The 15,540-nt window shown below is 34.1% G+C and overlaps 1 protein-coding gene across 18 annotated transcripts in view; it reads left to right on the top strand.

The window, feature by feature from the left end:
• LOC587687 (dedicator of cytokinesis protein 9) overlaps positions 1–15,540 on the top strand; it is a 125,649-nt gene that overhangs the window by 89,259 nt on the left and 20,850 nt on the right. For 9 of the 18 annotated variants that reach the window (XM_030982171.1, XM_030982172.1, XM_030982173.1 and 6 more), the window contains 6 exons: positions 443–547; positions 3,212–3,346; positions 6,510–6,623; positions 7,967–8,251; positions 9,357–9,423; positions 10,110–10,163. In XM_030982171.1, the coding sequence (XP_030838031.1) occupies positions 443–547; positions 3,212–3,346; positions 6,510–6,623; positions 7,967–8,251; positions 9,357–9,423; positions 10,110–10,163 (760 nt within the window). The remainder of the gene's footprint in view (positions 1–442; positions 548–3,211; positions 3,347–6,509; positions 6,624–7,966; positions 8,252–9,356; positions 9,424–10,109; positions 10,164–15,540) is intronic. The other 9 variants (XM_030982181.1, XM_030982183.1, XM_030982184.1 and 6 more) reach the window with 4 other exon arrangements.

Raw genomic sequence — 15,540 nt, 5'->3', positions numbered from 1 at the left:
GCAAATTTATATATATATATATATATATATATATAAATATTTTTTTAGTAAGGATGTCATTGTTATGGGGTGAGCTTTCCTGACATTTATGTTGACCTCATCCACCTCTGTTTCTCCTCAAAAAGTTCAACAGTTTTTTAATACGAGCTGCAAGAGAAAAGTATCCTGATGAATTTTAAAGAGCTGTATAAATCAGTTTTGTTTAATAGATATTCATATTTATTCCAGAGTAATTCTGATATGACTTCAAGCTTTAGAATTCCTCAAACTGTACTTTGAATTCAATCATATAAATTGCTACAGCTTTTGGTATGATTTGTTTAATGTTAAGCTTTAACTTTAGTATGAAATAAACTATTGCATACCTGCCAACTATTGTAATAACAGTACAATGACTTGTTACCATCAATTTAAAAATTACTCTGAAATTATCACTTCCTAGCTGAACCATCAGAGAACACCAGTAAATACAGCAGGGCGCTATCCAATACATCTTCCGTGCCCAGAAATCGTAATAGGCTATCTTGGAGCAGTAGCTATGCAGGAGGTTTGTAGGAATGGAATCAAAACGATTGGCGGTCATTAATATCTCATCTAGATGGTTTCATATACATTGACGTCAAACGCTCACCACTAATTCTCCCCACATATTGCTTCTTAACTCGTACCCATTTTGAAATAACTTTGTAATTATTAGTTTGGTATTAAAGAGCCAGAAGGGTGTTGAATTTTCTTTGTAAAAGGAATAACGCCTCTTAAATTCTTAGCAGATGTTCTGAGGATAGAGAGAACTATATAGGTTAGACTTTGATAATTGTTGGCATGATTGTGTAACAACATAGTTTTGATCAAGACTAGATTTTAACACTGAGAGCACAAATTCTATATATAGGACTCCCCTTTTTAATTCTACCAAATAAAAATTGTAGTTATGAAGTTGATAAGTAGCTTTGCTTCATGATCTATAATATCATGAACTCTAAAATAGCTGAAAAACAATTTCAGAATATATTGAGCATAGTTATAAACATGAATTCACAAGATAAGAACTAATGGAGAGCTAAGCTCTATAAAAAGTAATTTCTTCCTAATCACTCATTCACATAAGGAAAAAGAAAAAAAAAAAAATCTCTGATAAGTTTTTTGGGAAAATAATTAATTTCAATTACCTACAAGAAGCTCCATTTACATGTAATATGCATGTTGATACATTTCCTTTATTATATTATCTAAACAAGAATACAATTCCTTTTATTCCATTTGGTACTACACATTGATTAATCCACGGTAATTCACTGACAGTCCTCACGGCATGCATTTCAGATACTTTAAAGTGACTTGGTAACATTGTGGAAGATTAATAAAAAAAATTGCTTAATTTTTGTATAAAATGTTACTTACTATATTCTTTCTACTGTACTAACCCTCTGGCATGCAAAAAATCCTGAAAAAATTCTCAAACCACAAAGATATCTATGGTTTTCTTTAAAGGCATCGATGTACGACACCCTCTAACAGTGATTAACAGTAAATTCTCCTAACCATTTGTGAATTTTTCAACCGTTTTTCCATGAAAAAAAGACATAAAACAGGCCATAAAAACTCTGTCAACACTTTATGTCAGGAATGGAATGTAGAGCCATTTTATTGCTTTGTGAGATTTCCATTCACCTCAACAATGTTACCAAGTCCCGTTAAGATAGATACGGTCACATTCGCATGGAAATGATCTATTGAAAAAATAAAAGGACAGTATACTAACTATTATGATAATAAATTCATTATAATTTAACGTTATAATGTAATATAATATTATTCAATATGAATAATTTGGGCACATAGTATACTAAATGGAACTTGCTTGGGGTTAAGGTGATCATATTTTTCTGTTCTACGTTTTGTTTTATGTTTTATTTGAGTAGTTCTTTATGTAAACACATGCATGAATTACAAATAGGATATTATATTATTCACATGAATACTCTTTAAAGGAAATATGATTTTGCATGATGCTTTTTGTCACTATTATTTCTAGCACAAGGGTTGAGAAGTACATTCGTAAATCTGAAGCATGTTTTAAAGAATCTCCCCTCAATTACCAGAATTGTGTGGTATATTACACAAATTTATGTTATCAGGGAAATAATCAGCACATGCAATGTCTTTATTACCAAATATTAATGCTTAAATCATGAATAAACTTGTCTAGGTATATTCATATATTGCGATGATCAAGATTGATCGAGATTCTCGGGGTTAGGATTTTTTTTAAAGTAATCAGAAGAAAGAAATAATGATAATGATACCTCTGAGACAATCAATAGAAAATTATTGTTAACATCCATTTTTTGTTCTTCTGAAAGGAATGTACTGTTAGAGTGAAAGTGTTAGGAAAATTGACCTATTAAAGGTCAAACAACATTAGTGCATGAATGCATCAGAATATTATTCACTTCCAGTTTATGAGCACATGTTGCATGGTTTACTACACATGCTCATGATGATTAAACCTACGCAAACATGTACATACATTATGTATTATATACTTTATGTTAGAAATAAGACATTTTCAGCCCATATTTTAATTATGGATTAATAGAGATGCTATGAATCAGTATTAAATTTCAAAATTATTTTGTTTTTCACTTTTGGAAATTGTGATATTATTATATCCTTTTAGATTTAAGGGAGTCTCAAATTGTACTTAAATATTATATACATACATTAACAAAGAAAGCAATGTAAACGATATACATTTGTTTGAATATGGATTACCATTTGATTTGTTAAAAAGATATTGATTTGTATGGGATATAATTATGTTTATGGAAATAACTTCTGTTGGTGACATTATAAAGTACTTTTTTTATTGCTTCTCTCATAATATTTAATTGTTTACCATTTTCTTTTTTTAATGTCTTATGTTATTCAGTTAAAAACTAATAAGGTAAAATCATGGCGTACAGATGTACATACCTTTTCCCACCTTATATGACATTCTCAAATACTCAAAGTATCAAATCAGGTAAAAGAGGCTTTGCTCTAACAAATATCTTCTTTTGATTTCTTTTTTAAATCTTACCATATTTAGATTTAACTCTTGATTGAATCAACACTGTGTCTTTTAACCATGACAACATGAAAGATATATACATGTAGCATTATATATTCAAACGGATGAGTATAATCTGGGCATTTTTGTGACTTTTAGGTGAATCTACCGTTGATATGCAGTTTTTACGTGGCCTTCAGAGTATAGCGACCCCACCGACAGCCCCAGGGGCGTTTTCATCGTCGTCTTCCGCATCCAACAAAGCTAGTAACCGCTTATCCTGGAACTTTCCAGGTTTGTTGTGGCATTCGACCCCTGACCTTTGACCTGTCAAGGGTCGCTCTAACAGCCGTATATTAATGCTTGCGATATATTTACTTTCAAATTTGGAATATATCACTAATGGCTTGAACATCGCACACCTTGCAAATGCCGAGTAATGCTCTAAATTCAAAATATTCAGCCACTCGTGTATTCAAAGTTATATCCTTTTTTGTTGCATACAATTCCAATATATAACAAATGGTAATATAATATCTATAAGCGTATGTGTGGAGTTAGCATAAATCTTTATGCGAGAAGCAATCTGCAATCTTATATTTATATGATATATCATAGGCTTTGGGGTCTTCCTTGCCTCTTGAAAACAGCCCTTTCATTTATTCATATAAACCGAGCCGACTTCCTCTTTCCTATCTACATATATACCTGACTGCTTCTGAGGATATCCTCTGTTGAGAGTCAAGAAGGCATTTTCTTATTTTCCCAGTTAAAGGAAAATACCCTTCGGCTCACAGATGACAATTGTTGTATTTTTTCACAAGTTGTTCAGACCTTTTTTGACATCCACATACTTGGGGGAAATCTATGAACCTGGCCCGTTTGACGCCTTGATGACTGTACAGAACCTGTTCCTGCCCCCCCCCCCCTCCACCCTGTCCATTTCGCATCAAGACGAGATTACCCCCCCCCCCCCCTTCATTTTATGAGACCTTGCACAATACCCGAGTCTGTGAGCCATGCCTTTTTTCATCGTATCGGTTCCTGAGAATGACGATACCCCACTATGACTTAATATGAATGCCTGTGATGTATGTATGTGCCTACATTCATGTAGTCAAGATATTGAGCACACTTCCAATCAGTATTTTAGGGTGAAAACAGTAGATTACCCTTACAGAGAGATAATATGCTTCCAGAACATGTTGCAACCTCATATTTGGCACTGTTTGATATCATCAAATTATCCTGATGATTCCTGATGTTCCTTATTATGTCAATATACACTCTTCTTTAAACCATCGTTATGCTCTATAAACCTTTTTTTTTTTCATGTATGGAAAAAATGAACCAAACCTTTTAATTTTTTTGAATAATAAGTAGGATTATTATTCCACCCCTTCTTCAAAATATTTAACTAGAGGGAGCTTTTGAACAGATTGTACTCTCTTCCATCCACGTATGTTACCTATTTTCATCTCTCCTTGAAGGCTATAAATGGAATACTATTCCTTGGCCTTATAGGTTTAACAGACTCTTTTTCTTTTAAAGCATCATTCACATTGTTTAGTATACAAGGTTCTTAAGGGCCTCTTCTATACATATATACAGTGTATCTGGCTTCTTTTCTGTACATTATTTCTAGGAGGAAAATTTTTTGCTGTTTTTAGAATATTTCATAAATATATTTTTTGAATAACTGCAATTTTTTCGGAACAAAGATGATGAATTTTATTTGCTGCTCTCTAATGAAAATGCATGGTTATTCCTTTCTCTTTCTGTTTTGGTTGGTTTATATTTTTCCTTTGTTATTCCAACTTAACTCGAGCGTGATTTGAAACATCTCTCTTGTGTGCATGTCACCAGAAAATCAATGTAATTTTAATCATGTTAACCCAACTAATACCACAATATTTGCATCTTCTAGTCAAAGAATATAGAGGATGTGTACGTGTATAATACATATGATCATTGCTTGTTAATGTTTTTTCTAATAAAATGCCCTTTATTCATTTTAGGTAGGAACAACTTGAGCAGACTGATTTGCATGTATCCACCTGCAAAATTATATTTGCCCAGCTTTTTTTTTCTTATTACAGCAAGGATAAACATTTATGCATTTTTCATACTTATTTGTAAAAACTTTATTGTACTATTAATGTAGCTCCCTTTTATAAATGTATGTGTATTGCAATGTTTTATACATGTATTGGGTGCATCATATACTGTATATGTAACTAGGAGAAAGAAAGAGAGAGAGAGAGAGATTCTATGGTGTTTATATTATTGCTATATCTTTGTGTAATACTTGACATTTCTATAGAGACATTGAAAGACCATTTTTTATGAGGATGGAATGTCAGACAAAATTTGCTGACAACTTTGTTTGCTTATTGAATGAATTGCTTATAAAAAGTCACCAAAAAGTAATTGCAGATGGGACTTTAGGGAAAGATTTATCTCCCCCCCCCCCCCAAGAAAATATCCGATATAATTTTATTGATATGTATAGTGGTAACATTATTGCATTTCACTGGAGTATATTGTAATGTTTTTGTATTTGATATTGTATATTTTGTGTACATATACGTAATGCACTATGTTTGTTAATTCCTATATGGAAGCTTACATGTACATTTCGTTAGTTTATGTGCATTATTTCTGCTTTTTATTTCAGTATTTTGATATGTTCAGTTGTAATTTGCATGCCTTGCATGAGACATTCTTATTGTGTGCTGCCTCCTCAGAAATGTAATGATCCATGTTTAGGAATATGATCTGCTCTACATTTAATTTTATTTGTTGATTTGTGCTGTTAAAAAACTATAACTGACAAAGATAGATCTTATCGTAATATTGCAGGTCTGCTTGGGTACGATTAGTTTGATCTTTTGGTATTTTGAGGGAAAGAAATATCTTGAGCAAGATGTAATTTGCTGTTCTGCTAGAGAAAAAAAAGGTTGCTGTGTTTTTACAAGTACACCAAAATATAGAATGGTGTATTAATGTAAATTATTGTATAAAATATATTTTTAATTGTAGAAGCAAGAGCTGTCAAGGAAAAAAGAAAGTCATAATGATTTCTGTGACTGGTTTCTTTAATGAAAGTTATAAACATGGAATAGAATATGTAGTAGTTATATATATCTGTTATTGGTTATGTAATGCCAAAATTGCATGGTCCTGAATTACATGTAATTTGCATGACTGTATGATTTGCTGTGCTTGCCTTTTTTCCTCTTTGATGGTTATTATTTCCTTTGTTCATTTTCTATTTATCTCTCACACTCCATCTCCGCCACTTCCATTTGGTATACTGCACACTCACTGTCTATCCATCCATCCATCCATCCGAAACTCCGCCACTCCGCCCAACCGACTTTTGCTTCAACCTTTGACCTTTGACCTCTGATCTCTTCATGCACGATTAAACCGGTCATTGGGGGTCACTCTCCAGGAAATCAAATTAAAGCAGACCACACTTTCTGGCGATCGCATAGCCCGACTCGGCCCAGCGACAAGCCTAAAAGTGCCTCGCAATATAACAGTATGGGCTACTTAGCGATTCCAGGTTGGTTAGAAGAGAATTGCAGAGAAACAAATTCTGAAAGAACTCTTCTCCTGCTGAGAGCCAGAAGGGCAGTAAATATATCGCCCAAAGTTCTTGCCCTTCTGCCTCTCAACATTAAAGAAAACAATATAACAAGTAAAGTGCATGTCTTGATTTGATATTAAAATTCAGTTTGATTAATACGTTTTTATAATAATGCCCATTCGCGAGTGTGATAGTGAAAATGCACTGCATGATCGTTAAGCCACAATGTGATATGAACTAATCCTTGCTGAGTTAGTCCCACAATTGTGACTTCGAAGAATTGCAGTGCATTCCACTCATGCATAAATCACAAAAACGGACATTAATTGTTACATGAAAAAGTCATTTAGGTAATGAATGATATAGGTAACAATGTAGCTTCGCTTGTTGAGATTGTTTGCTTTGATATTAAAACAGTTTTGCTGAATGTTTTAACATCGTTTTTGTAGCATGATTGCTCTTTGGTTTGGTTTGGTTTGGTTCAAGGGAAAGCAAGATATTGATGGGAATAATGATACAGGGCTTTAAAAAAATTAATGTCCTACAATACTTTGGTGTTAGAAATGTTAGTCCAGAAAGTACTGCTTGTTTAATTCTTTTGGGTTAGTGAATCATGCTTCTTTCATCATTTGACATGTCTAATGAATATCATCATGTAATCAATACCATTTCTTATATTATAAATCATTGCAAGATTTGAAAAATATCAATAATATACATGTATTCACAACTGAGGATGATTAATTTCATCAAATTACTATCAAAACCATGGTTTAAACCCTAACTGTTTATTTAAAATACATGGAAGCTTAAAAAGGCGTTTATAATCATACCATTGCCTGCCCATAGATCAAACGTACATGTAATGCTTTAATGTGGAGGCTTTAACCAGTGGTTGAGATAATAAACCTATGTGATTTGAGGCTGGTTTGTTTAGTAACATTGAATCATTTTACTCTACCTATTTACATAGCACCATAGCGTTGTCAACATAACGACCTATAACTCTATTATATCACCAACCCCCCCTACAAAGGATGATTAATTTCATCAAATTACTATCAAAACCCTAATTGAAACCTCTACTGTTATTAAAATACTTTAACCAACCCCCTACATGTATTCACAAAGGATGATTAATTTTATCAAATAACTATCAGAACCCTGATTGAAACCTCTACTATTATTGAAATACATGGAAACATGAGAAGGCGTTTATAAGAAAGGCCTTTTCACATAGCACTGTACCATTGTCAACATAACGATCTATAACTCTTTCTTTCACCGACCCCCCCCCCCCCTCCCCCTCCATTTAACAGGTGGCACTCCGTCCATCTCAACGCCCCGCCCACTGACCGACAAGGATCGGACCGGTTCCAGTAGCTCCCTCACCAGCAACACCAGTATGTCACCGGGTCAGATCCACGTCAATGGGAACGCCACGCACACCTCTCTTAGCGATACCAGCATTGATGGGCATGGGCCCGTCTCGCGATCGCACTCGCGGTCCAAGTCGTCGGCGATCATTTTCGACAAGCTGCTCGACCATGAGATCAAGGATCTTCTCGTCAGCTTTCTCTACATCATTAAGAATGTCAACGAAGGTATGCTTTAGAGTGGACAATTGGTTAAAGGCCCACTGTACTACATGTAGCTACTTGCTCCCTCTATACAGAAACAATGCCTCATCTGTGACCATTGGTCCCCCATGATCCTCTTTTTCTTATGTTAATTGAGAGTTGATGAGATAGCCACCTGTCAGTGACCACCCTGGGTGGTCTAATCCCTCCTAGCCAAACTAGTACAGACGGCCTTTAAGAGAAATACTGAAAGAAGATAAACAGGGTCCTTTAACATACTAGCTTTAACAGCCTGCCCTTTCTTTATCATTAAAGAATGTGAACGTTTGTAGGCTTTAGCATTCATAAACTATTCTTCCCCTTCTCCCCCCCCCCCCCCAAAAAAAAAAAAGAGATAACATTTTTATGAAAATGAATGGTATGGGAAAGTGGGATAAAGTAGTTGAGCACATCAAAGCCTCTCAAGCATACATTACATGTACAGTACTTGTTTTTGTAAGAAGGTGCAGGAATGTGAGTGCACAACAGTTAATGACATTTTAATTTGCTTGGGATTTTCTTCTTTTTTCCCCTTTTTCCCCTTTTTTAAGTAGCTAACTGCGTTATAAATATGGGAATGAGACCTTACTGTGGAATAAAAATCTCTGACAATTACATATCGAGGTTTGAAGTTCTAAGAAGCATTTAGCTTATTATCAGTAAAATAATGCCTCCTGCAGGTACATGTATATGTACACTATAGGAGATGTCATATAAGGTCGGGAAAAAGATTGGTTTACAATATACAGGTGGTCCCCTAAGATTCTGAGGTTTAAAATGTACATTTAATATTTATTCTAGCCTGAAAATGATAGGTAGTACATTTGGAATATTTACATACTTGTCGTTGATACTAATAACGTAAGGGTATTATGTAAATGTGCATGTTTTTAAAGTCAACTACCTGTAATGAGTAGATCAAAATAATTGCATAAGTTTCATTTCTCAACTTGACTGTAATTGATTTAAATCAAGTGATAATTCAAGACATGTATTTTTGAAATTCATATGGAAGGTTTTCTTGCTTATAGAGACTAATGCTTTTTGTCTTTATGTCCTAATTCTTTTCCTTTTCTGATGTATTTTGTAGAAGTACTGCTAGGCTGGTGGAGCCAGAGTTCAGAGGGCGACCAGCTCAAATTATTTGATGTCCTAGAGTAAGTGCCTCTACTTTGATATATTTGTTACATGTGATGTTTAGAATCAAAAGTGATATTTACTGTACCTGTAGAGAAAAAAACATGAAAGGAAATACACGAAAATTGGAATTATTGTGAGTAATGAGGTACACGTAAAGTGAGCAACATTTTGGAGGTGGCCCAAATCTTGCTGAAGTTAACAAGCATTGAAATAACAAACACAGGTGCGCATGTATCAGACTGAAGAGTAATATGATGGCTGCTTGATTAAAAGACAATTCTAATCTGTTGGAGAGTATATCATTTGGAGGCGCCATAGCTCAGTCGGTAGAGCATTGGTCTCATTATCCGGTGACCCAGGTTCGAAACCAAGTTGATGCTCTAGTGCCCTTTGGTAAGGCATTAATCCTCATTAGCAGGTCCCTCAGAGATGACCTTAAGCCATCGGTCTTCTGGTTGCTTACTAATAAGCATTTATTGCTTAGCTGTCAGGTAAAATAACCACCACTATCACATCACATTTAAAGATGAATCCTAGCATTCAACATTATACTTCAATTCTTATATGGTGTTTGTACATGTAGGAAGATTAGTAAGCTCGCTATCATCATGTATTTCATGACTTGAATGTTTATTTAATTGCTAAACTGAGGCCTTTGAGGTTACATGTAACTCTACTTTTGCTTTTTATTTTCCTCTCCCAGGCTATGTCTTCAGCATTTCAGATACGTGGGCAAGAAGACCATTATGCAGAGCAAGTAAGTCACTTTAAAAAAAAAAAATTATCTCATACACTTTTGTGAAAAAAACTTTGTGAATATATTTCAATTATCGGTGTCCATGATGTACAGAGGTAGCAAAACCTCTGGAAAGGTTTTTTTTTCTTTTCTTTTTTTTTCTTTTTTTATGTTCTCTCTTTTTAAGTTCAAGATGTGTAGATAATCTTTTTTGTCATGTTTGAAGCATTAAGAGTGTCATTTATGTTTTATATAGTTGGTGGGAAAGTTAGTGTGCTGCTATACCCGATTTGCTTAACGTTTTCCCCTTTTTTTCTTCTAGAAACTCTGACTTTTAGTTATAGTTTTTGACTGATCTGTAATTTATAAAATGCCTATTCTGAATGCAATTTAATGTATATGTATTCAAAATTATTCTATTCATGATTGTGGTTTGAAATGATTTATGCAATTTATATTCCATGCTACATGTATGAAAGAATCTGTTCAACATGGTTTCCCTTTCCTTTATTCCAGCCACAAAATTTCAATAATATCTAATAATATATACCCTTAGGCTAGGTTTGACCATTATTTTATATTATTTCATTGGCCTGGATTTTCTCATCAAAAAAATATGTTCTTCATTTTAACAGTTATATGTATTTAGGGCAGTTGTAATCCTTGAGTCCATACATGTACAAGTATAATGTTCATCCTAACATAACAAACTACTACCTTCTCCCAGCTTTAGACTGATATATTTAATAAACCTAAGAAAGTTCTAATTAATTCCAACAGGGCACTTTTATTAAGCTTATATTGTATTATGAAATATTATTTCATAGTATTAGCAATACCCCAAAACTTTTATCGTAGGCTCCTGTAATATAAAGATGTTTCTTTGAGTATCTGGAGCACTTGTTAGTACATGTACGCATTTAATTTGTCAGATACCGGGTACTTAAAAAATGCCATTTTTAGTGTATTATGTGAATCTGCAGAACTACATGTATGTAGTGAATGATTCATTTTGGAGTTACTTTGAACACCTAACTCGCAATTTGATACCAGAATTCCAGCACTAAACTGATTTATGCCTTTGTATATAGTAAACGGAGCATATATCAGTTCCTTGGGTAAGCAAGTCATATTCTCAAATATTCAGGCAAAAAAATAATTGGAAGCCAATAGACAAAAATTTCATAGATACAGCTTCATGCAAAAGGGTCTAAAATTCACTCTTTTGCAGTTGCACTCCCATTACATTGCACACTGTATGTGGTATCCATCTTGTCGGTAGTCTCATTGTAAAAAAGAAACGGGTTCATAAGATTTGAATTCTCATGTAACTATGCAATTGCCTACATATCTACTTCAAAGTAAATTCCCAAAGGATTCGACTTTCCAACCAATCTACATCCCATCCATGCTTCAATAGGTGGTGTCACACAGAAAAATCCCTTAGAAAATCCTTAGAAAATCCCTTGAAAACTCCTTTCAAGGGAGAATTTTCTTGCTTCGTTAGAGGATTTTCATTGGGATAATTGGTGACAGACAGCAATTAAGAGGATAACTAAAATCCGCATTTTTGGCCTCTGTGTGACATCGCCACATGTGTACTGAATGATACGTCTCAAAATACCCTTTATACTATACAGTAGAACATGTTATATTCATAGTCTTCAAATAAATACACTGTAGTTACATAGCATGTCCGTACGAGTGTAGTTTGATCATCTGAAACATATCCATGTACACTTTGTAGAAGCATGCAGTTTTCATGATTATCGTCATATTGATCCTATTCCAGTAGCTTAGTCCACACATTTTTATGGGTATACACCATTTCCTATTTTCTATCCTTCTTTCTCTTACTATCCAGGGTCAAGGGTTGGTCTTTTTTTTTATTGCAATTTTAATATATATTTGAATTAGCACAATCAAATTCATGGGGTTTTTGGCCACCCACTTTTTTAATTTTTTTATTTATTTATTTATTTATTATTATCATTATTATTATTTATTTTTAAAATTATTATTTTTTTTTTATTTATTTTTTTTTTTTTTTAAGGGGGGGGGGGAGGGTTGGGGTGCAGGTTTAACGCCTAGGCAAAGGTACCAACCTAAAATTATACAATATATGAATTTACATAAAATCATATGGTATTTGTTTGTCACAAGTTTGATGTTCCTTACTTGGTGGCGCTTTCCAGCATTTTGCGTGTATTTGCGAGTTCACTGCTGTGTTTTGATTTTACGCAATCTTTCTAGTGGGTGTGAGTAAGCAAATAGTAACTTCCTACTCAGTTTTAGATGGACACATGCAAATATTTTTTTGTTTGCTTCCCCATTGAGCATAATGTGTCAACTTAAACTGGAGCCGAGTTTGGCCAGTCTCTGTCTATTGTAATATTGATCTAAACTGCCCTCTAATGGCTAGCATTCCTCACTGCACGATATCATCCTGACCTTTGAACTCTCCAAGTTGACCATATGATATCTTGTCTTTACCCATATCCGTATGAAAGACAACACATGGTGTTCTCTTTGATATAAAACAAAGTTTAAGATTTCTGTCTTCAAGTATGTTTTTGACCTCATCTCTGTTATCTGACTTTCTCATCTCACCCCTCCCCCATCCCTTGTATACCACCCCCCACCCCCTCCCCCTTCTCTTAATATAAATTCTCTTTCAATGGTTGAAATTGATCGCCTGCTGCTCTCTGTCTTTCTACTGGGGGCATGTCTGTGTACCTCCTTTGGTGGACCCCACTCTCCCCCATGGATGAAAAATGGTAAGAGCAAGTGCCGTGTTAGATACCAGCTTGAATGGCCCGAGCCCCCTCTACCCTAATAAACTAAATTTTCAAAACAAAAGATGATTTGCATGGTGTGCACCCGGTTTTGCTCTTTGACCTCTGTCCTTTGACCCTTGACCTTTAACCTTCCTAGACCCTCCTGCATATTGTTAGGACATGAAACTTGAATCTCTGCTTGCCCCGTGAATAGATTGCTTTCTGAAATAGTACTTTCTCCTGGTGTAGTGATTTGTATCTTTGTTTCTACTAGTTTCCAAAGCATCATGGTTTTTTCCTTCTTTCTATCTTTTGGAAAGATTCCTTGCATATTCTTCTTATTCTTTTTCTCTCTCTCTCCCTCTTTACCTTTGTTTATCTTCTTTCCTCTTATCTATTTGTGAAGCATTTTTCTTTTGTTCTCCTTATCTCTCCATCCATCTATCTCTCTGCCTCTCTACCTTCCTTTTCTATTCCTTTCTCTCTTCATTTTTTTTTAAATTTAGTTTTCCCACTTCCTTACCTGTTATGTACAGTTTATCTACTCCATCCCTTCCTTTTCTGTTTCTTTCTCTGTTTCTTTCTGTCTACATTTTTCTCTATTTCTTTCTCTCATCATTTTTGTATAAATTTAGATTTCTCACTTCCTTACTTGTTATGTACAGTATATCTACTCTCTCCCTCTTTTTTGTTTTTTTTGTCTCGATCCTTGTATGATTGCATTAGAATGACTATTTAGCTATATACTTCTACTCCTAGCATCGTTTATTTCTATCAGTCTCTCATCACTATGGAATCATTTGAAATAAAGGTGTTTTTTTTTTTAAAGCCATCAACATTTCTTTCTACAATCAAATTCTCTATTTTATGTTGTTGTTACAGTGTTCCTCTTGAATTTCACAGATTTTCCATTCTTTCTGCAGTGCTTTGAAGTGTTAATACGTTGTAAACAATCAAATATCTTTCTTATCTTACATTTCAAATTTTATCTCCCAAATATGTTTAATGTATGCATTATTTGAGAATTGTCAGGTTCTACGGCTCCATTTGCACTGTTTATCCCCCCCCCCCCCCCCCATATATGGAAGGGTACATTTACGTGTGATTCAATGAAGAAAATTATCTGTTCAGTTAAAATTGCTTCATTGTCAAGATGCTCTCAGTTTGTTCAAAATTAAGTGTGCTTTGGTGCTGTATTTGTCCGTCTTACCAGCAGGTACTGTGGTTTTAAGCTTACTGGTAACTTTTTCAAAATTTATGCTGCAGGGTGGTCTTTCCTTTTTATAGGACCTGCAATAATATCTTTAATGTATTTTGAGCAGTGTACCAATGGAGACAGCACTTGGGATAAAAACCTAAACTAATTATATTTTTGTACACAACAAACAGGAGAGCCGTCTGTTACTACGTCACAATCCAACAACCAAGTTGCCAACTTGAGATTCGCATCTTAGCTTAATGATCTCATACTTCAAAACTTTCATAACTCTTATTATTATTGTCAAATGTGTTTCAAAGTTTCGCCATTCTGTTCCTCGTATTTATCTGCTTTCATACAAATCAACTTATTACAAATGTTTGATTTCCCTTTGATAATCCCACTCCTAAAACCTCCCTTGCTCATCTATGCAGCTAGCTGAATATACAAATGTATCTGTTGAAACATTATATTGAATGATTTGTCTAGAGTCTAATAGCTATCATATATTTCAAAGTTTCTTAGTCACACATGTTTCTTCAAATTTCGAAATTCTTTCATTGTAAATTTGTTCTTGTCTGCACATGCTATTATCCCACATTTACAATAAAGATGGGGAAAAAAGGGGAAATATTTCAATGTTTTTTTCTTCTTTAAATTTGCTTTTTTCTTCCTTCTTTTTTAAAAGTCATGTATAATTGTAAAGTCCATTTTATTAGCGAAATGGTGCACTTATCCCCTTTATCTAGGCATGTGAATGCCTTCTTGCATTGGCAAAGTAACTCTTGTGGCTTTCACATATATTACAGAAGTATATAATTCTATGTGGAACAAAATAATTTGTATTTATTCTGAGCTGCCACGTTCCCTTGGTTTTTATGCCCTTTCTCCAAAATATTAGGGAAAACAATTGTGTAAAAAAAACTATATATCTAACCTATGGCATTCACAATATATGTGAATATGTGTAGGTGGACATAATATCTGCTGTTATATGAATGTGCAATTTGTATTTTCCTTTTTCTCCTGGTTTTTTTCTTTCTCCTTTAAAAAAATAAATATTCACGTTTCATTGCTCATGAACATGGGCATGAGTGATTTTCATACAGCACCCAACCTCATGAAATATCTGATAGTACATTGAAACATACAGTGCTATTTTGGGAGGTTGATGGTGCATTTCATAAACACTTATCATAATTTCATCTAAAAATATAGATTTATTGAGTCTTGGATTGATGGGTGTACCGGTACCCATATGCACAAGGTCAAGGCTAATAAAGTCTAGCCTGTCTATAGCGACCGCCCAAGGGAAACATAAAAGTTGGTCTTTGAAGACAGGCTTCTTTAGTACATGTATCAATGAGAAACCATTTTCAAGGAAAACAAAGTATGTGGTCTTTGTAGACGGATGGACACCAAA

Source organism: Strongylocentrotus purpuratus, unplaced genomic scaffold, assembly GCF_000002235.5.
Source record: "Strongylocentrotus purpuratus isolate Spur 01 unplaced genomic scaffold, Spur_5.0 spur5_scaffold_12, whole genome shotgun sequence".
NCBI classification, from domain to species: domain Eukaryota; kingdom Metazoa; phylum Echinodermata; class Echinoidea; order Camarodonta; family Strongylocentrotidae; genus Strongylocentrotus; species Strongylocentrotus purpuratus.
The sequence above is the reverse complement of the archived record's forward strand: the minus strand, read 5'-3'. Positions and strand labels throughout refer to the sequence as shown.